Raw genomic sequence first — 24,734 nt, 5'->3', positions numbered from 1 at the left:
AGGGTCAGGCCTGGCCCGGGCCACAAGGAAGGTCTGAGGTGGTCACTGCCTGTGCTCTGGCCTCACCATCCTACCACCGTGCACGCTGCAGTGGCTCCAGTCATTCTGACCTACTTAGGGCTTCCCGGATTGTCCAGCTGGCTGGAGGCTCAGGCTTTGCTCGTGTGAGTCACCCTCAGGCGTGGCCACCCCACCCCTTCTTACCTGACCCGGCGTTGGTGACAGGTCTCTCCCCACCCATGAGGCCTCTCGCAAGACTGGGAGTGCCTCAGGGTGGGGCCCCTGAAGTAGGTTAGCAGGGAACCCAAAGTGCAGTGTGGTGGGCAGAAGCTGCCCTCCCACCGAGCGGCCTCCTGGCCCTAGGGAGACATGGGGTGCAAGATAGGCTCCCTTCCAGTGTCACCCTCACAGCACCAGCCACCCCACCTCTGCTCCATGCACCCTCAGAGCCCTCAGCATATATATGTGCATGCCCGCATGTGGGGGCACCTCCCTTTTCCCCAGCACCCTGTTTCTTAACACTTCACCCTGTTATCACTTCACAGAGCAGGGACAGACACTCCAGGTCCCACGGCGGGTGAGCACTGCAGCTGAGCTTTGTGCCCAGGCAGGTGGCCGGCTCTGTGGGCTTAAGTCCCTACTCATGGCTTCTTTGGGCCTCTGGGATGACAATGCAGCCCACAGCCGCACTCAGCCCACAGCCGCAACCCATCAGCCCTCACACCAACCCAAGAGCTTGACCATCTCCCCACCCAGCCACCCGCGGACCTCACCGCGGGAAGAGGCCACAGGGAGGCAGCCCTGGAGGTCTTGTGCTGGCCCCTAGCATGGCTCACCGCCTGGCCCTGCTCAGCAGTGGGTCAAGGGAGTCCAGCCCCTAGTATCTGGCCAGTGAGTCAGAGGGTGAGTAGTTGGCAATGTTTATTGGGAAACAGCAAACTCTGCTGGGCATACAGGCTGGCTGGGAGAGCACGGCCCTGGAAGCAGGGACTGGAGAGGAATCCAGGGCTCTGTGGCTGGTCAGGCAGCCAGGGAAGGCCTGGCAGGTGCATGGACCTGAGGCTGCCCAGATATGAGGAGCCGGGGTTGGTAGAGGCCGGCTGAACGGTGGAGACTGGCGCTGCCTGTGGCACAGGAGGTGGCCCTGGTGCTCAGGACTCCAGGCTGGGGTCATCAGGCAGCAAGTACATGGGCTCGATGTGGGCCCACCCGCGGGCCTGCTCATCTGCCCAGGCGAGCAGCTCTGCGGCGCGGTGCAGGAAGATCAGGAGCAGAGTGTGCACATCGCCCTCCGCTGAGTGGGCCGCGCTTGGCTCTGCCTGGAAGTAGCGGTGGAAGAGGCTGCCAAGGCTGTAACCCTGGCGGCCTCGGGCCCGGGTGCCGTGGCTGTGGGCGCGGTCGAGGCCCCACAGGGCCGGCAGTGTGTCCAGGCAGACAGTGTCCCGAGGTAGGCGGGCACCCAGGCGCCGCAGCTCGGCACACAGCAGGGGGAAATCATAATCAAAGCCATTGTGGGCCACAAGGCAGATGGGCCCTGCCTGGCGGCTCAGGAACGCCTGTAGCATCCGCACCACGGCACCATCAAAGCCAGCCTTCCGGCACCGCGCCAGGCCCTCGCTGCTCAGGCCAGTGATCTCGCTGGCCTTGGCGGTGAAGGGGCGCTCTGGGCACATGCACAGCGTGAGCTTGTCCAGGACCCGGGGCAGTACTGGGGCACCAGATTCGTCGCGCTCCAGGTTCTCCAGGGAGGAGCGGTGGACAGCAAAGAGGGACAGTTCAGCAATCTCAGGATCCACGCTGGGGAGCCCAGTAGCTTCCAGGTCCAGGAAGACAAAGGTCTCAGCCCGGGGTGTCTCTGACATGGTGATGTTCCCACGGGGATAGCCAGGCCTCAAACTGCCAGAGCGAGAGGCACAAACTCTGAGGACTGGAGAGAGGGGTTCGCCCAGGCCCTGCTGTGTACCACCCTCCCCCTAGCCAAAGCTCTGACCCTTCTGGGGCTCACTTCCTGCCACCCCCAACCACAGCGCCTGTGACCTTTGGCTCTGGGAGCATCAGCCCCACTCCTGCCACCTACCGACCAGAAAAGGCAGGCCTCCAAGCACTCTACTGCCTGCCTCCAGCCACAGTCCCCAGCAGGGATTGGGAGAGGCAGAGGCAGCTCAGGGACCACGCCTCGGCGGGGTCCAGCCCCTTCACCGGAATGCCTTGGCTGGGAACCTGGGGCATAGCATGCTGGGTCTCAAGCCCTGGAACCAGCTGCGGGAAAGCAGGCAAGCAGCCACCCAAAAGAGCCCATGCAGTGCGCTCAGCTCCCCCTGGGCTCGACCTCCCCGGCCTTGTCCCTGGCACACAGGTGCTGGCCCCGAGCTGGCCTCTGCCTGCTTGCCCCCAGGTTCCTGGGGCGACTGTCCTTGCCAACCCCACTGCACCAGCTTACCTGGGGCGGGCACTGACCGGCTTCCTGGGCTTCTGGGCACCTGTCGCCACATAGGCTGCTCCAGGCGGCCTTTAATCAACGGCCGCGGCCCGCCCCCAGCTGCCTGTTGGCCAACAATGAGGCCTGGGGCCGCAGGACCTGCGCAGCCGGCTCGCTCTCCGCCCCCTCGCTAGCTCACAGCCACTGGGACACACGCCCTGTGTTTACAGATTAGGAAGCAGGCCCCGGGACGCACGCAGACTCCAGGAGCTCTTCACAGGCACAGGGAGGAAGCCAGAGCGGTGCAGAAGGCAGTAACCTCCACCCAGCCAGGCTGTGGCTGCCAGGCCTCACAGGCCTGGGGCCAATGCCTCCCCCATGCTGGGGCCGGTCACACAAAGGCAGCAGGTCCTCTCTGCCAGGCCTCAGTCTCCCGTCACTGGAGATCAGGTGCTGCTCATGGGGATGAAGCAAGCTCTGGAGTGTGAACAAGGTGCCCACACATGCCGTGCTCAGCCTCCAAAGGGGAATGGGGTGCTCCCCCAAAACCTAGGGATGGGGCAGCCTCGGGGCTGCCCACGCACCGCCCACCCCAGCTCACACAGCTTGCCGGCTCATTTCCCACTGCGAAGGGGAGATGCTGCTTTAAGGACGTCGCTTCATCATGTCTACCGTGCACCTAACAGCGCTGCTGGGGAAGGGAGATGAGCCTGGCCTGGGAGCTGTGCAGCTGAGTTAATGCTTCCCCCACCAGAGACAAGCAATGTTAGGGGATGGGCCGGGAGCACCGGGACTACAGGAGGAGTGAAGCCCAGTCCTGCAGACCCCAGTCTCGGGGACCCACCCTGCCCACCCCACTCCAGGCAAAAGGCACCAGGTCCTTCCCGGTCCTGGGAGGAGTGGTGCCCTGAAGACCTCATTCTGGAGCAAACCCTCGGCGGTGGGTGCACTGCAGGGCCAGCCCCCTGCTGGGGGCACAGAGAGGTGACCAAGAGGAGTCCCTTGGCCTGTAAATCAGGTGGTGCACCTGGACCGTGGTGACCACAGGCCTGCCTGGCCTCCCACCTCTCACAGCGGTGGCTGGGGGATGCCTCAGGCGACTGGGATGGAGGGGTCTGGCACCTGGCTCCTTCTGGCCTCCTTGTCTTGTGTGCCCACGGGGTCCTTGGGGAAGCAAAGGAGATGGTACCAGGAGGGAGCAGGGTGGGGCGGGCAGCAGCAGGTGCAACAATGGCCCCAAAGAGGCAGAGGCCCCACTAGTTGTGCCTGTTCTAGTGCTCGCAGGGAGGGAGGCAGCTGTGACAGGCACACTGCTCAGGGAGATACTGGGTCACCCTGGGAAACCCAGACAGCTTCCTGGACAACCAGTCAGGCTGAATTCCCCAGCCCAGAGCTGAGTGCCCAGCCAGGGAGGAGCAGGAAACAGGTACCCCGCGTGGGATCCAGGAGCACTCAAGGACGGCGGCTGAGGGGTACGTCTCACACAGGACCCTGAGGCCAGCCAGGGGAGGCGGCAGTCGGGTCTCTGCTTGCAAGTGGCTGGCAACAGCAGGAAGGAGTGAAGCCACAGGAAGAGGACACAGCCCGGGCCCGCCAAGACGACAGGAAGGCCTCGGCCAGCCTGCCCAGACCTGGGCCACCTGAGCAGCTCAGGATGGGGGGGAAGGAGAGAGACGTGGAGCTGCGGAAGCAGAAAGCAGGCTGGAGGAGGCTGCTTAGAAACCGAGGCTTTCTTTGTGTCCAAATCAAACCACCCATCTTGTCTCTCTGTCCCCAAAGGGGCCAAAGGTCCCTGCCTACAGCACAACGTGGGGCTGCAACGGCTTCTGCTGCCACAATCATCCATCCTCGGCCAACTCGATCTTGGGAGAGGGCTTCCTGCCCCCACTATCCTGTGCTTTCGCGTGGGCCATCACTGAAGACTTTGTATTTCTCCATTAGTTCATTCATCTTGGTAGCTGCAGAGGAAAGAAACCAACAGGAAAGCGAGCCTGGCGCAAGAGGCGAGGTGCCTCCTGCCCGCCGCCCGAGGCACATGTCCTCAGCTGATCCTCCTTGAGCCCCAGCTACCACCAGCACGGCAGGGAAGGGACAGGCACTGCCGAACTGGGAGCTGCTCAAGCTCTGTGGGGGCCAGGCCAGCAGCTTGGGAGCCCTGGGCTGGGTCACACCAACCGCAGCACAGTTCCGAGACCCAGGCCAGGGTCTGCTGACCCAGCTGTGCCCCCGCCTACCTGCCCCCTGCCCCCAGAGTCCCAGGGGCAGCATATGGCACACAGTGAGGAGGCAGGGACTGTCCTGACTTCAGTGGCACGTTCAGTATTAACCAGATGGATAACTGCACACACAACAAACCCAATCACAGACAGCCCTAAGGCCTTGGCTGCCCAGCCGGGTGGCGGGCGTGGTGACTGCACCGCACCTTATCTGCCATAACCACATCTGCCTCTCAGTCGCCAACCCTAGACCATGGCCATCATCCCCCTCCCCCAGCAGACAGAGGACGACAACACAGCCCCTCACCTGCCCTGCCTGTCCGCTCCCCATCCGTGGCCCCACTGTCAGCTATACTTTGCCTTTTACATGTTGAGGTCATTAGCATTGACATTAGGTGCTGTGAACCCTGAATTTGTCATCCTCTGCCCATCCCGAGGGTGACTCTGAAGCTCAAGAATCATGGGGTGTGCCTCGGGGTGACACTGAGCTGGGGAATGTGCTCAGCCCGCCCGGAATTGCCTCAGGACCCTCTCCGCTAGCCATCAGCTTCCAGTGGCGTCCCAGCTAAGGGGCTTCCTGCCGCAATGCGCACTGCTCTAGACTGTTTTCCTAGGCTCCAGACTGTGTCCCTCGTGTGGCATCTGCCCTTATCAAATCGTCTAGACCTCCATCCCAGCCTTCCTGCTCTGCCCTCACTCTTGGTGCAGAGCTTGGCAGGGTCCAGAGCCCAAGGCCGGGTGTGCAGGGCCCTCAGTGCTTGTAAGGCATCCTGGCTGCTCCTGAGGCCACAGGTTGTCTCTCCCGAAGCTTTGGCCCCAGCCCTTGGCCCCTGTACTCCAGATGACAGGAGGTGGGTCCCACCCGCCCTGTGCTCAGCACCTGCACTCACCTGGCTTGTTCTGTGTGCCCGCCTCCTCCGGAGCCCTGCCCTCCATCTCCCCTGCCCCCTTTCCTGGAGACCCTGTGCCTGGCTGGGGCCTGCACGACGCTGATCTTTGTGCTGGTTTTTCTGTCTCTTTTCTCTCTTCTTAGAGATCCCAGCCTCATTTCGTTTCTAGTCTCCTTGTGGCTGGGTTTTCACAGCTGTCCAGGCACGTCTGGAAGTCGCACTAAGTGTATTCAACAGTGTCGGAAAGTCCTTTGGGTCAGATTTCCTGCTCATCCAGGGCTTTCTTCTCTCCTGCATGGGGCTGCTTTTCGAGCCGCCGCGGCTGGGGAGAGGATCTGGGTAGCTGCCGCTCCCCCTGGTCCGCTGTGGTGGAGCCATGGCCTGTGGGGTATCTCTCCGGAGGACAGTTTGGAGGAGTTCCACAGAGGTGAGGCAGGGGTCAGCTCTTGCCCCATGGACCCTCAGAGGCTGCGAAAAGGTAGGCTTCACCCGGGCTGCCGCCAGCCACATCAGCCACATCAGCCACATCAAGAGCCAAGCTAGGAGCCGCTCAGGCTCTGTGGGGGCCAGGCCAGCGGCTTGGGAGCTGGTTTGCTTTTTCATTTCCATCATTTTCTTCACAGAAGAACAGGCTAGGGTCTCGCCGGGGGCCACTACCCCATGCAGGTGGCCCTCTCCAGACCTGCTTCACCTGTGCCCTCTGCTTCCATCTGCTCGCCACTGCCCCATCCCCGGCACCCCGCTGCCCCTTGGGCTGTCCTCTCGGCTGCCGCCTTCCTCGCCCGCTGAGCCCGTCACCACTTCCAGGGTCGGTGGCATCTCTCCATTGTTGGTATCCTCAACCCTCTTGCCCCATTCTTGCACTGACAGTATTGCTTCGGTTTCCAAATACATTGATGTTTTCATGGCAGTGAGGTTTCAGGAAGCCTGGGGGGCGACTCCTGGTGGGTGATGCTGACCCACAGTGCCAAGGCCCTCCCAACTCACAACAGGCCACGCCCCCCGGCAAGAGCCCAGAAGTCACACCGGCTGCTCCTCACTTCATAGGTGGTGCCACACCTCCAACAGAGCCTGGCTGCGGGCATGCAGATTGCTGGGACGGGAAACAGCACAGAAACACAGGCCTTCCACAATGGGAGGAGGGCCACTGAGACCAGGGCCCTCAAGGGGTCAGATGGGAAACGGGACAAGTAAAGAACCGTCCCGAGTGGCCTTTGGCGTGGATTTGATGCTGACCCTTTCTCTGGTGTGTCCAGACACTGAGAATTCATCTCAAACCAAATCAGGATGCTGAACTGATGAGAGCTGAGTTGAGAGCCCCAAGAGAGGCCAATGCCCGCCCTGGGCCTGCTCCCCTGGCGTCTCTCCAGACCCCCGAAGTGGATGGGGCTCGAGGGTGAACAGACACTTCCCTGTACACAACGCACTGCCCAGTTCACACAGCCTGGACGCAAAGGGTGCCCTTCTGGTAAGAACAGACACTACACTTGATCTTAGCCAAGAAGCGATAAAGGGCTTTTCTGAAAGGCAAGACCTGCCACCAGTCCTATGGTGCCACAGTCACAGGTGAGATGGCACACTGTTAAGAATACCAATTATCATTATAAGAATGATGGCATAGATTATAAGCAGTTTACTAACAGCAATTATAAAAACTGGGGAGAGAGTCATAGTGACAGTGGTGATTAGGATAAACGCTATAATAAATTTTAAAGTGGAGGGTTCTGTTGCAGTTCAATCGGCAAGAAGAGACTCCTCAGGGCCTGGTATACACGGGGCAGATATGTGCCAAGGCCAAGAGCAGTGAGAAGCCTGGCTCTCCAAGGAGACAGCTGGCTGGAGGGTTCATTCAAAGACAGTCTCCAAAACGAGGGCTCAGAGGCTATGGACTTTAAACCACTACTTGGGGGTGCAACAGTGGAAAACATTTACAGCAAATGCTTTAGCTGCTGCTGCCTGAGGCAGTGCATAATAGCCAGGGCAAACAAGAGACTAAACAAGAAGCTCAGAAGGAGGGCCTGAAGAATCAGAGGTCCACAAAGGCTCTGCAAAGCTCTGGCACAGTCCTGGGAATCTGAAAGACCATGTGTGTGTGCCGGGCTGTGAAAATCCCAGAGAGAGAGACCTGAGAAAGCCCTGAGCTCTCACCTCTGGCTGACCTTGAGGTTCTGAGCAAGCAAGACGTGAAGGAGAAACAGCTGTCAACTGCCTGGCTGAGTGTTGTTGAAAAACATGAATGACACATCTACAAAGCTCAAAAAGCTCCCAATGTAATAAATTCACAGTGATTCACACGAAGACACATTATAATCAAAGTGTCCAAAGCCAGGGACCAACAGAATTTTGAAAAGAAAGTGAAGAGACTCATCATATACCAGCTGGCTTTACATCAGAAGCTTTGGCAGCCAGAGGACACTGAAATGACACATTCAAAGCACAAAAGAATTCTATATTCAGCAAAACTATCCTTCAAAGATGAAGGAGAAATGAAGACATTCCCAGATAAAAAATGAGGGAGTTCATCACTAGTGAGCCTTCCCTACAGGAAATACTAAAGGTAGGCCTCCAGGCTGACATGAAAGGACACTAGACAGTAACACAAATTCACATGAGGAAATAAAGAACTCCAATAAAGGTAACAACATTGATAAATATGAAAATGTGCACAAATGTACACATTTAATACAGCTTCATTCTAATGAGCAAAGTTTTTGTATACAATTGAAATTAGTTTGGTAATATACTGTTTTCAGTTAGGATGCTAAATGCAATTCTAAGGGTAACCGCTTAAAAATAACTTTTTAAAAAAGTGTTAAAGAAACAACAAGGGAATTAAAATGGTATACCCAAAAATACCTAACACTAACATATTTTGCTTTAATAGGAAAAAGTTTTTGTATACTACTGAAATTAATTTGGTACTAGACTGTTTTCAGTTAGGATGCTAACTGTAATTCTAAAGGCAACCACTTAAAAAATAACTTTAAAAAACAGAGTTAAAGAGGCTGGGCGCGGTGGCTCATGCCTATAATCCCAGTACTTTGGGAGGCCAACACAGATGGATCACCTGAGGTCAGCAGTTTGAGACCAGCCTGGCCAACATGGCAAAACCCCATCTCTACTTAAAAATACAAAAATTAGTCAGGCGTGGTGGTGGGTGCCTGTAATCCCAGCTACTCGGGAGGCTGAGGCGGAATCACTTCAACCCAGGAGGTGGAGGTTGCAGTGAGCTGAGATTGCACCACTGCACTCCAGCCTGGGTGACTGAGTGAGACTCCATCTCCAAAAAAAAAAGAAAGAAAAAGAAAAAGAAAAATATGTTCAAAGACTTACAATGTACATAGCCAAAAAGTAGAAACCCACGTCTACAAACTACAACAAAATGTAGTATATCCAGACAATCAAATATTATTCAACCATAAAAAGGAATGAACTACGTGGATAACCTTTACAAAACTTTATGCTCAGTGAAAGACACCAGACACAAAAGGCCACTCATTGTTATTCCATTTATAGGAAATGTCCAGCACAGGCAAACCCATAGAGACAGACAGCATTTCTATGACAGTGGTTGCCAGGAGTTGAGGCTAGGGAGGGATGGGGATTGGCTGCTAATCATGTGGGGTTTCTTCTGGGGGTGATAAAAATGTTCTGGACTCAGATGGTGATGAGAGGATGGTTATACAACTCTGTGAATATCCTAAAGACCATGAAATTGTACACTTTTAAAAGGGCAGATTTTATGTTATATGAATTTGAATTCAGTAGATCTGTTATTTAAAAAATAAATTAGAAGAGGTAGAAAACTGGCTTTACCTTCTTTCTTTGAGTTTATTTTGCTGTTTATTTTATTTTCTAGCCCCCTGAAATGTGGTATTAGTGCAGGGATAGCAAAAAAAAAAAAAAAAAAAAAAAAGGAATGAACAGAACAGAGGAGAACCCAGAAACCCACACATAACGTATGGATACTTAATAATTCACAAGAGTGATGGTATTGTAGATCAATGAGAGAAAGAGTGATTTCCAGTCAATGGTGCTGCAACAAATGTGTATCCATATAGGATACAAGGAAACTAGACCCCCACACCTCACTCCATATGCAAAAATCAACTCTGGGAAGATGGCCCTCAATATAAGCATTTTCCCATTTTCCTTAACTTTTTTTTTTTTTTTTTTTTAAAGACAGGGTTTGTCACCCAGGCTGGAGCACAGTGGCGTGATCTCGGCTCACTGCAACTTCCCTCCCGTGGGCTCAAGTGACCCTCCCACCTCAGCCTCCCACATAGCTGAGACTGCAGGTGCATGCCACCATGCCCAGCTAGTTTCTGTAATTTAGTAGAAACGCAGTTTTGCCATGTTGCCCAGGCTGATCTCAAACTCCTAGGCTCAAAGTGGTCCATCCTCCTCCGCTTCCCAAAGTGCTGGGATTACAGGCATGAGCCACCACGCCTGGCCCAAGTAACATTTTTAATTGCCAAATACTATTCCATTCAGGCATTTGCTATCATTTGCTTCACATTTTCTATTACTGGGTTACCTCAATTTTCTAAGATGAGTGTTTTCACTTGATAATCCACTGAAAGCATTTTTTCAAGTGAAGGAAAACATGCATTAGAAAATGAAAAACAAAAGAAGGGGCCGGTCCCCAAATGCTCCTCCAGGGTTAGTGGAGCACAGAAAAGGGAGCCCACGCATGGGGCAGCCCCAGGCAGAGGACCAGGAGGGTGGCCACATACCTAGACTCATGACGGAGCTGCTGCCGCCCCAGCAGATCTGCTCGCCTTGCTGCTTCTTCACCGTCTCCACGGTTTTCGCAGAGGTGTCAGCAACTGCCACGACCACTTGCAGCAGCTGGCGGGGAGGGAGGGAGCAAGCCAGCAACCGGGCACTAAATGCCACTAGTCTCACCTAGCGATGGCATCTCCTGCTTCCCACCCCCGTTCACAACGATCAGGTGGCACTCACCCAAAAGACAGTCAAGGGTAAGGGCCAGAACTCCCAGCGGGAAAGTCACCAATCAGAGTTCTCAGACCTGAGTCCCCTCTTCCTGACCCAGCGGGGATGCCACACTATCATGTCACTCTAGCAACCCTCGATGCCTAGGGACATGCCAGCCAGCACTGCATGTCCTCCCAGCCCCAGCAACTGGCAAGGTGGGAAAATAAATGTCCCAAGAAAAATGGACAGGAGAGGCCTTTGGCCTCACCATCCCTGATCGAGGAGTCTCACAGGACCAGCCAGTTAGAGGTTGGAAGGCTTGGAGCCTCTCGGTTAAAAAAACAAAATAAACATCACGGAATCCTTGAGCCAAGGGCAGAGTTGCGCATATAACAACTGTAGTCATCGTAACTAAAGCCGGCCTTTTAGGTTGGCCTCTGGGGATCTCACATGTGGAACAACAAAACAAGCAAACATTGATGAGCCTGCTTCCTCCCGTCCTGTCTGAGCAGTCTCATGGGCAGACAGGCAGGCGCTGAGATGGGCAGGTCCACAGACCAGAAGTAGCACCTGCCCCAGCCCACTGAGGGGCCCAGAGCCCTGCCACGCCACTGGCCCGCAGGGAGCCCAGCCCAGCTCAGCCCCTCCCAGCCCCTGGTCCCGCCCTGTGGTCCCTTGTCAGGGACTACTGAGGCCCCTGAGCCCAAGCAGGATATAAGCTCTGAGTGAACAGGGGAGGGGGGCAGTTAGAGGGGAGGGGAAGGGGACCCTTACTTGGCTGTAGGAAGTCAGATTCTGGTGCGTGGCCTGGATGATGGGGCCGCACGGGTGAAGGTCAGGGCCTGGGCGCTGGCAGCACTCGCCCAGCTCATCGTCATAGACTTGGAGGAAAGCCAAGATTAGCTGGTGGAAGTCGGAGGTGACCAGACGCAGCTTCTGGTCTAGGGTGCTCAGGTCGGCTGCGCCCGCAGCGGCCCCTTGCTTGTGTTGTGCAAAGTACTGCAAAGCCAGAGGCAGAGTCCCTCGAGGCTGCCCTGCCTGCCAGCCAGGCTGCCACCAGCCCTCACCTCAGACACTGCACAATCAGGGCGAGGAAGAAAGCTTCCAGAAACAGGGAGACAGGGAAGCTGTACCGAGCAACTCAAGCCAGGGCAAGACCTTCTGGCTCCCAGCCTCAGCCCCGTCACTCACTCTCCCGTGGGCCCCAGTCTCCTCCACAATCAAACAGAGGCCAGGTCAAGGGCTGCCAGGAGGACCAAGTGCGGCAAGGCACATGGCAATGTGCTCAGGCATGGGCACCGCCCAATACCTGAGGCTGATCCCTTCCCCCAGCCACGGCACCCACCTCTCACCTCCCCATGGACTGAGCACCACAGTATTCTAGAACATGTCAGGCCCAGTGCACAAGCAACCTCACTTAAGCCTCACATGCTGAAGGATGTCACAAAGCAGGGCCTTGCCTCCAAGCTCCCCCTCCCAGGAGCTAGCACCCTTACCTCCGTTCTAAGCGCATGCAACTTGGCGGCGCTCTCCTGCAGCTGCCTGGCCAGCTCCGCCAGCTTCTCCTCCTCCTCGGACTTGGCAGAGGCACTGGCCCTGCAGGAAGAGAAAGGGGACCCCTGCAACTCACCGCTGCCAGGGTTGTCTGCAGTAACAGAACCAAGCAGCCTGGGGCTGGGATAGCAGGGCCAGGGTGCTGCTGCCAAGGCCTCCAGGAGCACATACCACTGCCAGTCATCACTCTGCTTGTTGAGGAGGGACTGCATGTCCAGGGGCCATGGGTCGCACTCTGGATTCAGGAGCATCTGCAGGTGGGGGCTGGAGAAGAGCTCCCCCAGCAAGGCCTCATTCTTCTCCCTGGTGTCCTCAAAGTGCTCCATCAGGCTGCAAAGGCAGCCCCCAGGGCCACACCGTCACAGGCCAGAGCACTGGCCCAGCAGGCCCTCAGCCCCACAGGGAAGGCCCCAGAGGCACATCGGGGCTAGGCACAGAGGCCAGGACCAGCCCCACTGCACGGCATCCTGCCCCACCTGTCTGCCCTGGTTCCTCCATTTATGTCCGCCTACCCACCCACCCATGGGGCACCCTAGGTGCTCACCCTTCTCTGTGCCTGGCCCGTCTGCTCTGAGTCCCACATCCCACCTTCACTCACCCCCAGGGCCTTGGGCAGCAGCCAGCACCCTTGGGACATGGACGCCCCTTGCCCGTACGCTGCCTGGCCCGACTGGCCAGCCAGATTCCCAAGGGGGGTGTCCCACCTCAGCCAGGATCAGAGGGGGAGTGACACCCCAGCCCCTAAAAGCTCTAGAACTAGGACCAAGAGAAGCCCGTGAATACTGCCCACCTGGGCCATCCACACCTTTACCTCGAGCAACCGGAGCACCCAACGGTCAGGTTCCGGATGGCATCAAGCAACTGGTCCATGAAGTGCAGCTGCTTCTGGGCGCAGGCACAGCCCTAGGCAAGGAAGGCCACAGGCATTCAGTGGCTCCCCCTAAGCCAGGCCAATACCAGCTGTCCCCAGTGCCCCTGCCCCCACATGCCACCCCTGCCAGGAGCCAGTGGAAAGGAGGGGTCTGGCCCATCAACGACTCTGTGCCTGCCCGGCAATGTCTTGGACTAGCGAGTGCTCCCTGCCTTGGGCTGTAATGATGCTGGGACCACATGCCGGAATGGGCTAAGCACTGCGGAAACCTATGAGAGCGTGTGTCTGTCGTGCAGCTGACAGCATGGCTTGCTGGGTGGGCGGGCAGCACACAGCAGGGTCTGCTGTGACAGAACACAGCCCACAGGGACACCTCCAGGACAAGGCCTGTTCTCCTCCAAAGATTGCCGTCCCCGCTGGGAACAGATGAAGCTGACAGGATGGGGCTGAGCGGTGGCCTGCTTTCCAGCCAGGGGACTGGCGTTCCAGCCCGGAAGGCCCAGGTTCCAGGAGCAGCAGCTCCTGAGGGGCTGACTTAGTGCCCCACTCGCCGGAAAGGTGAGTGAGATGCCCATGGGAGCCACCCGGCCAGGAGCTCAAGGCTTCCAGAAGCACAGCTTTCTCCTCCTTCCAGAAAAGGGAAGAGGTTCGCTGAGGACTTCCAGGACCTGAGAGGCTATGCCTGCTCCAGAAAGCCCCCATCCAGACCCACTTCTTGAGCTCTGAACTTCCTAACCACGTCAAAAGGGTCAACTCCATGGGGTATGAAATGCCACCGGGAGTGCCTCGGCCCTTTTACTGTGGCCTGTGCCTTCAGTGCCAACTTGTCATGCAAATGCTCCTTGGGGGGCTTGGTGAAGCTGCCAGAGCGGCTGGCTGAGCCAGTCCGTTCTGGTGCATTCCTCAGAACAGTGTATGGCAGGCGGGGGCAATGATAAGGTAAAATTGGCAACACTGTCAATAGCATAGAGACTGGGCATCACCATGACATCCAACTGAGGCAGATTCAGGAGCACAGGTGCGAGAAGCTCAGGGCACCCAGGACAGGGGTGATAGCACTGGGAGGGCTCACTGCCTGCATAGTGGTGCTGGCCACAATCATGTGCTCCAAGGTGATCTGGGGGCAGCGGGCTGCCACGTCCCCACAGCACTGACCTGGCCTATCTAGATGCTACACAGCAATGGAATCATACACAACCAAGCATGAGGCTGGCGAGGATCACGTGTGTCCTAGTGCAGATCAACAGTTGATTTCCTTTTTATTGCTAGTTAGTTTATACATTCACTAGTTGATGGACATCTGGGCTCTTTCCACTTTTGGGCCATTAAGAATAACACTTCTATGGACGCTCAGGTATAGGATTTTGTGTGCATGTGTATTTTCACTTCTCCTGGGTGGACAGCTGGGACTGGAACTGCTGGGCCACGGGGTAACCGTGTTGCCATCTTTCAGGAACTGACAGACTTTTCCACAGCAGCTGCGCCACTTTATATTCCTATAGCAATGCAGGAGGGTTCCAATCTCTCCTCATCCTGGTCAGCACTGGGATTTTCCTTTTATTTCTTAAGCAACAGGGTCTTGCTCTGTTGCTCAGGCTGGAGTGCAATGGCACCATCATAGCTCACTGAAGCCTTGAACTCCTAGGCTCTCCGTGATCCTCCCGCCTCAGCTTCCCAAGTAGCTGGGACTACAGGGGTGTGCCATCACATCTAGCTAATTTTTTACTTTCTGTAGAGACGGGGTCTTACGATGTTGTCCGGGCTGGTCTTAAACTCCTGAGCTCAAGTGATCCTCCTGCCTTGGTCTCCCAAAGTGCTGGGATTACAGGCATGAGCCACCAGGCCCGGCCTCCTTTCCTTTTTTGATTCTAGCCATCCTAGTGTGTGTATAGTGGCATCTCATGATGGTTTTGCTTTGTGCTGCTCTAATGGCCAGTGATGCTGGCCATGTTTGCATCTGCTTCTTGGCCATTTGTTCATCTTCTTTGGAGAAATGTCTATTCAGACACTTTGTCCAGTTTTGAACTGGGTTTTCTGTCTTTCTTATTGAGTTGTAAGGGTTGCTAAAAGATTTGGGATACAAGTCCCTCATCAGTCATGTGATTTACAACTATTTTCCCCCATTCTGTAGGTTTTTCTGTCTCTTCACTTTCTTCATGGTGTCCTTTGGTGGACCAAAGTGTTTCATTTTAATTAAGTCCAATTGATCTGCTTTTTCTTTTGTCACTTATGTTTTTAGTGTCAAATTGATGACTTCATAAAACATCATTATGAACACCTGGATTTGGGCGTATATGGAGTGTGCCTGTCTACTGCAACCCCTATGCTTAGGAGGCTCCCACTGGCCCCTCTCTGACTATTGCTAGTTGGCTCCTGAGTTCCTTGGACATGACCCAAGTCTTGGGTGACTGCTGCTCTCTGTGTTTCCGCCTGTGTTACAGCCGGGATGTCATCGTTCTAGGCATTTTCAGGGCATAAGATAAGGAAATACATACATGTTCCTTAAGGTAAGAATATATTAAGAGGATGGGCACAGTGGCTCACGCCTGTCATCCCAGCACTTTGGGAGGCTAAAGTGGGAGGATCGCCTGAGCCCAGGAGTTCCAGACCAGCTTGGGCAACATGGCAAGACCCTCTCTCTACAAAAATTTTAAAAATTAGCAGAGTGTGGTGGTGTATGCCTGTGACCCCAGCTACTCAAGAGGGCTGAAGTGGGAGGATCGCTTGAAGCCCGGGGGCTCATGCAGATATTCCCAATTAAAACTCAGGACTACAAGGGTTGACCCTACCTAATGATCTTAAATCTGTATCTCCTTTCTCCCTCCTTCAACTCCCAGGTCTCAATAATGGCAACAGAATTCTCCAATTCCTTTGTTTATCCATAACAAGGAATGCAATCCTGCTACGTGCTGCTGCAACATGGACAAACCTTGAAAACCTTGTGCTCAGTGAGGAAGCCAGGCACCAAAGGCCACATATTCCAGCACTCCACTCCAATGACATACAGACAGATGGTAACTCAGTGGCTGCCACGGCCTGTGGGGAATGGGGAGTGGCTACTCAGTGGTTCAGGGTCTTTTCGGGGTGATGAAAATGTAGAACTGGATACAGGTGGTGGTCATACAACATTGTGAATGTACTAAAGACCACTAAATTGTATGCTATAACACAGCTTAAAAATTGAGGACGAAGTTTCAGTTTGGGAAGATGAACAAGTTCTGCGGCTGGATGATGGTGATGGCTGCACAGCACCGTAAATGTGCTTATGCTCCTGGACTGCACACTTAAAAATAGTGAACGTGGTACAATTGAGGTGATGTGTATTTTACCATAATTTTTTAAATTTAAAAAAAAAAAAAAAAAAAAGAAGCGAGCTCCCACAGGGCCTGTTAGGAAATTGTTTTTCATGGCTGACATGGTAGATTTTATGTAAAGTGCATTTTGCCACAATGCCAATGTGGAAATATAAAGCAAGCACAGCGCTCCCGTGGCTAGGCAGAAAGCACGGGGCAGGTGCTGGCACGCTCTGAGAAGCGAATGGCAGCACGTGGGTCAGGGAGGAACACCAGGATTCTGAGTTCTCCTGCAGACTGGCAGGGGGCTGGCCATGCCACCACCGTCACGGAAGTGGGTGGTTTATGTCCGGAGAACAGAAAAAGGGAGCCCCAGGGAACTAGAAAGTATTGAAGAGACAGTGGAGAGGAAACAGCTCAAGAAAGTGACCCCACAAATCTATAATGCCTGGCCTCAGGCCCACCTGTGCATGAGTGGCTCTGATCTTGATGAGCCCAGCAAAGACTCCCAGGTTGACCACTGGGTGGCGCACACACAGGGGGGACCCGAAGAGCCATGCAAAGGCTGCAGAAACAGAGCTGATGCTGGAAGGAACCGCAGGCAAGAGGCGGGAGGCAGCTGAACTTGCTGCTTAAACCTAAGCAGGTCAAGTGCCTGCTAAAGCACAAATATTTATACAAATATAAATTGTGTGGAGAATACATTCTCCCAGAGCCAAAGTAATAGGTAAAATGTCCAGAGAACTACTTGGCACGTGAAGAACCACGGACTCTCAACCACAGGAGAGAAGACTCACTGGATATGGACTTTGGGTGACAATGTGTCCATGCTGGTTCATGGACTGTGACAAAGGAGCCACCGTGTGCAGGGTGTCCATGGCGGGAGAGGCTGTGTATGTGTGGCGCAGGGGGCCTGTGGGGACTTTCTGTGCTTTCTGCTTAAATTTGCTGTGAACCTAAAACTACCCTAAAATATTAAGTCTATTAATTAAAAAAAAAAAAGAAAAAAAGACTTCACTGGACAAGTGATCCAATTAATAAGTGGGCAAAGGACATGAATATGGAAATGTTTCCAAAGTGTATACAGAAATGGCCAACAAGCTCACAAAAAGACACTCCATATCATCGGTCATGGGGAAATGCAAATCAAAACCATAATGAGATACCACCCCACACCGAGCAGGGTGGCTAGAATCAACAAGACGGATGCCAGCGAGTGCCCGTGAGGATGAGGAGAAACTGGAGCTCTCCCGCACTGCTGCTGGAAAAGGAAGATGGTGCCGCCACACTGGAAAACAGTTTGGTGGCTCCTCAAAAAGTTAAGCACAGAGTGATCCTGTGACCCAGCAATTCCACTCCTAGCTATACACCCAAGAGGACTGAAAACACGTGTTCAAACAGCCAATGTGCATCTCACATGTATTCATTGACATCTTATGCAGTGTGCCACTGCATAAGTGACCACCTTGGGCACGTGTTCTCAGGACCTCCTGGGACTATGTCATAGGCCATTGGTCACGTGAATAAATCTCTTCAGACATTAAAAAAAAGAAAACCTGTTCAGTCAAAAAACACATGCAAGAATGTTCATAGTAGCGTTACTCATAATCATCGAGTGAAAACAATTATTTCAAAATTTAGAAACGATAAGGTGGGTGCTGGGGTTTCTTTGACCTACCGCGGGGTAGATGAGGGACCTCGGGAGAAACTCTCAGGCCACAAGGGCTTGGGAGCCAGGCGCCGGGATGAATGAAGAATGAAGTCATCAACCAAGGACAGGACACTCTCCATCCCACTGGTCATCAGAAGCCAGAGATCTTTCCCTACCTGCACAGCTGCCCTCTCCCCTGTGCCCCAAGGACAACCAGGGTCTACCCAAGAGAATTCCAGCAGTTCTGGCCCCAGGGATGCCTAGAGAAGCAGCCTGCCCGAGCACTCAGCCAGCCCCAGGGCCCGAGGAACTTCAAAGGCACTAGGGGAGGAAAATTCTCCCACGTCAGCCGGCACCACGAGGTTCCCTGCCCAGGGCAGAAAGTGTGCGTGTCATCTGCAGAGCAGATAGGGGCCCCCTTACCTTGAGGAGTTCCTGGTCATCTGGCGCACACAGCATCAGCTCATGGCCCAGCTTCGTCATTTCTGTTGAAACACAAAGAGCCCATCACGGCAGGCACCTGCCCAGACAGCAGCGAACAGCAGACACCCGGGAAGCCCAGTACCTACAGGCCAGACTCAGTACAGGAGACCAGTGTGGGCCAGGAGGCAGGTGGAAGGCACCCAGGTGCCGGCGCTGCCTCTTGCTGAGTGGCCCCACCCCTCTCTGGGCATCAGCTTCCTTGTCTGAAAATCAGGAGTTGTACCCAATGCTCTCCCAGGTATGGGGTCACTCACTCTGGCTTTGAGCAGAAGCCAGCAGCTGCCTGAGGAGTGGACAGGGGTCAGGGAACCTCTATAGTACACTGTGTGCCACCCTCTCCAAGACCTCACAAGGCCAAAGCAAATGGAATCACTGCTCCCATCGGGCCATGTCCTAAAGGACCTTCGTGCCATCATCTGCTATCACACTGCCGGCAGCCCTGCGGGTGGCAGGCCTTGTTGCATTTCATGCATGGGGAATCTGGTGCCGTGCACACTGCAGATCGTCCAGCCACATCTGCCAGGATGCCCAGGGCATTTTCTGAGTAACTTGGAGCCATAAAGCCTGGGGCTGATGCCAGACCTGTCCCTCCACCTAGCCCTGGAGGGTCTGTTGCAGGAAGTAAGCAGAGTCTCTGTGGGGAAGCACTCAGTAACCCCAGGACCACCACACAAATGCCAACTGCACGCCTAGGCAAGCCTGTTCCACCACCGCCCTTAACCCCACATCCTCAAGTCCTCCCTGACCCCTCTCTTCCTCTCAGCGAGTCCAGCCAACCCTATAAATCCAGGATCTGGCCAGCGCTGCCTCCTGCATTCCCCTCCAAACTTTCACCTGGACCACTCGCTGCAAGAGCCCCGCGCCGTTCTCCCTGCCTCTTCCCCGGGCGCCCTATTCCCAGCACAGTGGGCCAGGGGTCTCGTTACAGCCAACAGCAGAACTCGGCCCTCCTTGACCCACACGGCCTGGCCTGATTTGGCCCGTCCCCTCCCAACCTCACTCCTTGCCCTCCCCTGCACTCCAGCCACACCAGCCTCCTTGTTGTGCCTCCAAGCTGCCAGGCACAGCCCACCTGGGGCCCTGTGCACATGCTCTTCCTCTCCACACATGCCACGCTGGCTTCCGCCCCTCCTGCCGTCTTATGTCAACAGCACCACCCTTTCCCCAAGCCCTGCAGGAACCCTCAGCCCTCAGCTGGCTGTTTCCAGTGCTTCTCGCTGGCGGATGCGTGGACAATTCTCCTACCCTCTCACACCTGTCTCTCCCTGCTAGCATGCAAGCGCCACGAGGGCAGTGGAACTCACTGCTGTACCCCAGGACCAGAAATAGTACCTCGCATGTGGTGGGTGCTCCTTAACCATTTGTCGGATGAATTCCTGAACTATCCTCACGCCCTACTGGTCCTGGTCTCTCCCACCTGCACTCTGACAAGTCTGACATTCAGTGTATTCCCGTGAGTAAGACTGGGTTTCATCCCCACTTGACAGGAGAGAAAACAGGCTGGGAGTGGCGGTGTCAGGGCTAAGGCTGGGCTAGGTCGCACATGTGTTGGTGTGGGTCAGAGAATCTGGACTGTACCAGACATGGCAGCTCCGGGGAGAAGGGCAGTGCCTCTGTGTGGCCCAGGTCTGCCCACTGGCTGCTCTAAAACACCTCATTCTTCTGGCCCACCTCAGTACAGGGAGAACTGGCCCCAGATAACTCATGTGGCAATGCCAGCTGGGGCAGCGATCAGGACTCCAGGGTCCAGTTTATCTACCCTGGAGTGGCCAGAATAGACATAGGCCCATGAAAAATTTGATCTTTGACATTCCACCAACTTCTAGAGAGATCACCATGAAGGTGAAAAGTTAGCCACCAACTTGGGGACTACAATTTTGCTCACCTTTATCTAACGTTCATTACCAGGTTAAGTACAGTTTCTACCAAGAAATGATGGAAAACAGGTTATAAGACAAGCCCCGCGGCCGGGCGCGGTGGCTCAAGCCTGTAATCCCAGCACTTTGGGAGGCCGAGACGGGCGGATCACGAGGTCAGGAGATCGAGACCATCCTGGCTAACACGGTGAAACCCCGTCTCTACTAAAAAATACAAAAAACTAGCCGGGCGAGGTGGCTGGCGCCTGTAGTCCCAGCTACTCGGGAGGCTGAGGCAGGAGAATAGCGTAAACCCGGGAGGCGGAGCTTGCAGTGAGCTGAGATCCGGCCACTGCACTCCAGTCTGGGCGACAGAGCGAGACTCCGTCTCAAAAAAACAAAAAAAAACAACAACAAAAAAAGACAAGCCCCGCTGGAGAGCAACAGGCGCCCCTAGAAATGCCACCTGTAGAGAGCGTGTCACACACCACTGACACAGGAAGACGGAACCACTGCTGGCATCGGCAAGAATCTCTGTCTCTGGCCACCAGCGCTGCAGGGACTGATGTGCTCTAGGTCCCTGAGAGAGGAGTTCTCCCACCTGCTATGCCTAGGAAAGGGTGGGGTTCAAGAAGGCTCTAGCAACATCCACACCACGTGCACCACCTAAAAGAAAACGTCGGTCCAATGGAACATGCACCATAACTCAATAAGGAGGCTGTGAACAAGCTCAGAATAGACCAAGATTCCACCTACCTTGGATCTTCACCTCTGTTGGGACCCCTTTCAGTGAGCTGAACCTGCCCTGCAGTGAGGGCCAGACCCTGCAGGGAAATAGCAGAGCTGGTCAGGCCGGAGACAGCCAGAAAATCCCCCTGGGCCTTCTGCACGCGCTGGAGAAAGTGAATTCCTGTGTATGTGCTCAATGCCACAGAACAGCTCACTTTAAAATGGTTACTTCTGTGTCACATGGATTTCATTTCCATGAATTATTAGGGAAAGAATATTCCAGGAAGTTTACCTCGGAAATGTGATTCTGGATACTGAAGTGAAAATTCTTCTCAAGACAAAAAAAAAAAAAAGATGGCTGCAGCAGAGGCAGAGAGGGAAGCCGCCAGCACTCGGGCTCTTTCTTGAAATGGCGGCGCGGGTAGGTTTTGAGGGCTGGCCCCGGGCTCCTGGCACCCTCCCCAGCCTCACTTGGGTCAGCATCAACTGCTCCAGGGTGGAGCACCTGGCCCTCTGCAGAAAAGGCTTGTGAGGCCTGCTTTCAGCCATGTGCGGGCTCCTGCTGCGAGTCTGTGGTCACAATCGAGGCTCATCACCTTGGGCACAGTGAAGGCCTGGCCTTGACTGCGGCACACAGGGGCCGCTCAGAAGCATGACACCTTGAAAGCCATCTGGTGGGCAAAACCAGATCCACACGCACAGCGCACGGAAGGTAGGAAGTCCCAGAACACCCAGACACGCGCCGCAGGTGACACACAGTTCAGCCCTCCTCTGGGTCTCCTCCTTCACGGGGGCACAGCCCAAGCACTGCAACCCCAGCCCCAAGCCCCAAGCCTCAAGCCCAGTATGACACTGAGGCCCAGAAACATCCCTCCGGCCACCGGGGCCACAGGCTCTTACCAGGGAGCCCCAGGCGCCTGCCGCCACAGCAGCCTTTCATAACGAAGGAGGCGCTTTCCACCAGGCTGCCGGAGTCTGGCTACACCTCACCACTACCATCACTCTAGGAGCCTGCTGACTTGTGTGGTGGGAAAGGGCTGGTGGCTGTTCCCTGGAGAGGCCACACTTGCCCCAGGACTGCAACAGAGATCGAGCTGGGCTTGGCTGCCTCCACAGCACCACTCGCCTCCGTGACTTATTAAGATAACCGCGGGTTCTGTGCAAGTGAGGTTGGAGAAGGAAGGTGGAGGCCAGCAGGCTGGGCTCTGACAGCGGGATTGCCAGAAACGTCTCTGAGCACAAGGCTCAAAGAAGAGGGCACTCACCCAGCACTGTGCAAGGCCAGGCACAGTAAACCTTGAACACACTCAAAATCCACACTGCAGAAGCCCAAGTAGCCAGACTCAGTAAAGGCTATCATTCAAGTCACCGCACCATCACAGCAGGGGGCAGAGCAGGAACAGAAAGTGCGGGAGGCCTTGGAAGCCCCAAGGAAACCCACAGGGCCTTGACCTCCACAATCCAGGGGGCTCCATGAGCTCTGCCCCAACCCACACCAAGGACGAACACTAGGTGCAACTTCCAGGTTCTACTGAAAGGATATGAAAAGGCGGCCCTAAATGGGACTGACAGGGTACAGTCACATACAAAGAAAGGCAATGGGAAATTCACAGGAAAACTCCCATCCATCCGCTTCTCTTGTAGGACTCTCAAAACACCTAAGGAATTCTTGCCAGCCCGAAATCAGAGAACGTCATCGTATGCTCCCTGGCGGCTTTTTCAAAGGATTCGGTTTCTGGTACTTACAGAAGTACTACAGGTTGAATACCCCTAATCTGAAAATCTGAAATGCTCCAAAATCCTAAACTTTTTGATCGCTGATATGATGCTAAAGGAGATGCTCATTGGAGCATTTGAGATTTCGGATTTTCAGATTAGGGACGCTCAACCAGTATAATGCAAATATTCCAAAATCCGAAGAAATCGAAATCTGAAACACTTGCGACCCCCAGACATTTTGGATATGGGACATTCAACCTGTAGAAGCACCTGAGGGGCATGGCTTTGGCCTCCTACCCGTCCCTCTCTGGCCAGCAGGTGACCGCAGTTCCCCGAGTGCCTCCAGCTTCCACCCGAGTCAGGCAAATTTGCGCCCCCTCCCACAAAAGCCTCCTCCTGGGAGCTCGCTCAAGACCCTCACACTCCACCCAGCCATCTCCAGTCCTGCCTCACCTCCCAGCCTCCCAGGTTCCCAGGCCAGGGGCTGGTCCCTCCAGGGCCAGCAGTGGCTGCCAGACAAGCCGTCTGCCACTCAGAGGTCCAGGCTAGCAGATGGAGCCCTCTGGGAAGACAGCTACTCACAGTAACCACAAACCCCATCTTCCCCAGGTGGGGCTGGGTGGCGCCCACGCACACCCCAGGTGGGAAGAGGAAGAAACCGATGCATTACCGGGTACACATCCACTCTAGGATCTCCAAGCGGTACTTTGAGGGGCTGCACAGCAGTTCCTGAATTGTCTTTGGCTCTGTGATATACAGACCCTCAAGGAAGGGGCAGTTTAGGTCCTAAGCAAGGAAAAGGAAAGCAATATTCACTGAAGGTCCCAGTGTACATCATTTTATTTTATTTATTTATTTACTTTTTTGAGACGGAGTCTCACTCTGTCACCCAGGCTGAATGGAGTGCTGTGGCATGATCTCGGCTCACTGCAGCCTCCACCTCCTGGGTTCCAGTGATTCTCCTGCCTCAGCCCCCAGAGTAGCTGGGGGATTACAAGCACGTGCCACCATGCCTGGACAATTTTTGTATTTTTAATAGAGACGGGGTTTCACCATGTTGGCCAGGCTGGTGTCAAACTCCTGACCTCAGGTAATCTGCCCACTTCAGCCTCCCAAAGTGGTGGGATTACAGGCGCGGGCCACCGCGCCCAGCCCTCAGTGTACATCTGCAAGCTCCCATGACCCTTTCCTTTACCCGTGTCCTGCCATTTTGCCAAGAGTTCAAGTTCCCCCATTCTTAACCCCACATCTCCCGCGGCATGCAGACCCCACCTCTTTCAAGTACTCCCACTCTGGGCTCTTGTGGCAGCAGGACCTAGGAGCAACGCCTGAGGCTAAGACTTAAGAGAGGGTCCTAGGTTTCGGGACTGAGGGAGAGGGGAGAGGAAGAGGGGCCACTGAGCCAGTCGTGGACAGGATGGGGGAGTGGCTGGGGGGAGGAGCGAGTGGGCCGAGGGGACCTGGGACAGCTCCCTGACCTCGTGGGCCAGTTTTCCTCACTGTTGCAGTGAGGGCTCTGTCCTGTGGGGCTGTAGAGGGCTTCTGGAAGCTATCACCCCCGGCATCTGACACCAAGCCCTAGTCTCGCTGACTTGACAGAGTGGCACGAGGCTCTGCCCATCTGTCCCCCGAGACTCCGCAAGATCCCTAAGGCCAGGCCTGCGTCCTCTGTGTCTGCACTTGCTCCGAGCGCCCAGCCCGGGTACTGCAGTTCCACAGGCGGTGCTGGCCCCAACTACCAGGCACAGGCCGTGGAGACAGCAAGAGCGAAGGCCTGGGGCACCCCAAAGAGCAAAGATGAATCATCCACAAGCACCCCCTGTTGCGGGGGAACAGGGCGCAGCCGGAACTGGCGACGGTGGCCGCGTGGCGCAGCCGACTTCCGCAGCAAGCCCGCCCGGGCCTCGGGCAGGGCCCTCCCCGGTCCCCTGCCCTGGAGTGGCTTTCTGGGCCAGCGGCACCTTCAACTTCCCGAACACCTCCACAGCCGCCCTGAACACGCTGCTGTCGCCCTCGTCCTCTGAGTAGTCGTCGCCGCCGCGGCCGAAGCCAGCGTCCTTCCCCGCCATGTTTCGCGCTCCGAGCCGCGCCCCGCCTACGCCCTGGTCTCACTGG

At 55.4% G+C, this 24,734-nt stretch overlaps 2 protein-coding genes across 6 annotated transcripts; both read right to left on the bottom strand.

The window, feature by feature from the left end:
• Positions 1-904: 904 nt before the first annotated feature.
• Positions 905-1,862, bottom strand: LOC105467339 (three prime repair exonuclease 2). The gene has a single exon (XM_071089035.1). The coding sequence runs from the start codon at positions 1,860-1,862 to the stop codon at positions 1,152-1,154; it is 711 nt and encodes a 236-aa protein (XP_070945136.1). The 3' UTR covers positions 905-1,151.
• Positions 1,816-24,734, bottom strand: LOC105467340 (HAUS augmin like complex subunit 7). Of its 5 annotated transcripts, XM_071089034.1 has the most exons (11): positions 24,581-24,734; positions 23,290-23,405; positions 20,928-20,995; positions 18,256-18,317; positions 12,829-12,920; positions 12,189-12,347; positions 11,960-12,059; positions 11,238-11,462; positions 10,732-10,908; positions 10,262-10,376; positions 4,164-4,377 (listed from the first exon to the last, which is right to left on the bottom strand). In XM_071089034.1, exons 1-11 carry the CDS (start codon positions 24,686-24,688, stop codon positions 4,307-4,309), a joined length of 1,293 nt encoding a protein of 430 aa, XP_070945135.1. In that variant the 5' UTR covers positions 24,689-24,734; the 3' UTR covers positions 4,164-4,306. The 5 variants fall into 5 exon arrangements, with proteins under 5 accessions (XP_070945133.1, XP_011715167.1, XP_011715165.1 ...); XM_071089032.1 differs by lacking the exons at positions 4,164-4,377; positions 10,732-10,908 and adding an exon at positions 1,816-1,896; XM_011716865.3 differs by lacking the exon at positions 10,732-10,908 and having other exon boundaries at positions 4,132-4,377.

Source organism: Macaca nemestrina, chromosome X, assembly GCF_043159975.1.
Source record: "Macaca nemestrina isolate mMacNem1 chromosome X, mMacNem.hap1, whole genome shotgun sequence".
NCBI classification, from domain to species: domain Eukaryota; kingdom Metazoa; phylum Chordata; class Mammalia; order Primates; family Cercopithecidae; genus Macaca; species Macaca nemestrina.
Note: the sequence above shows the minus strand (reverse complement) of the source record. Positions and strands in the feature narration are given on the sequence as shown.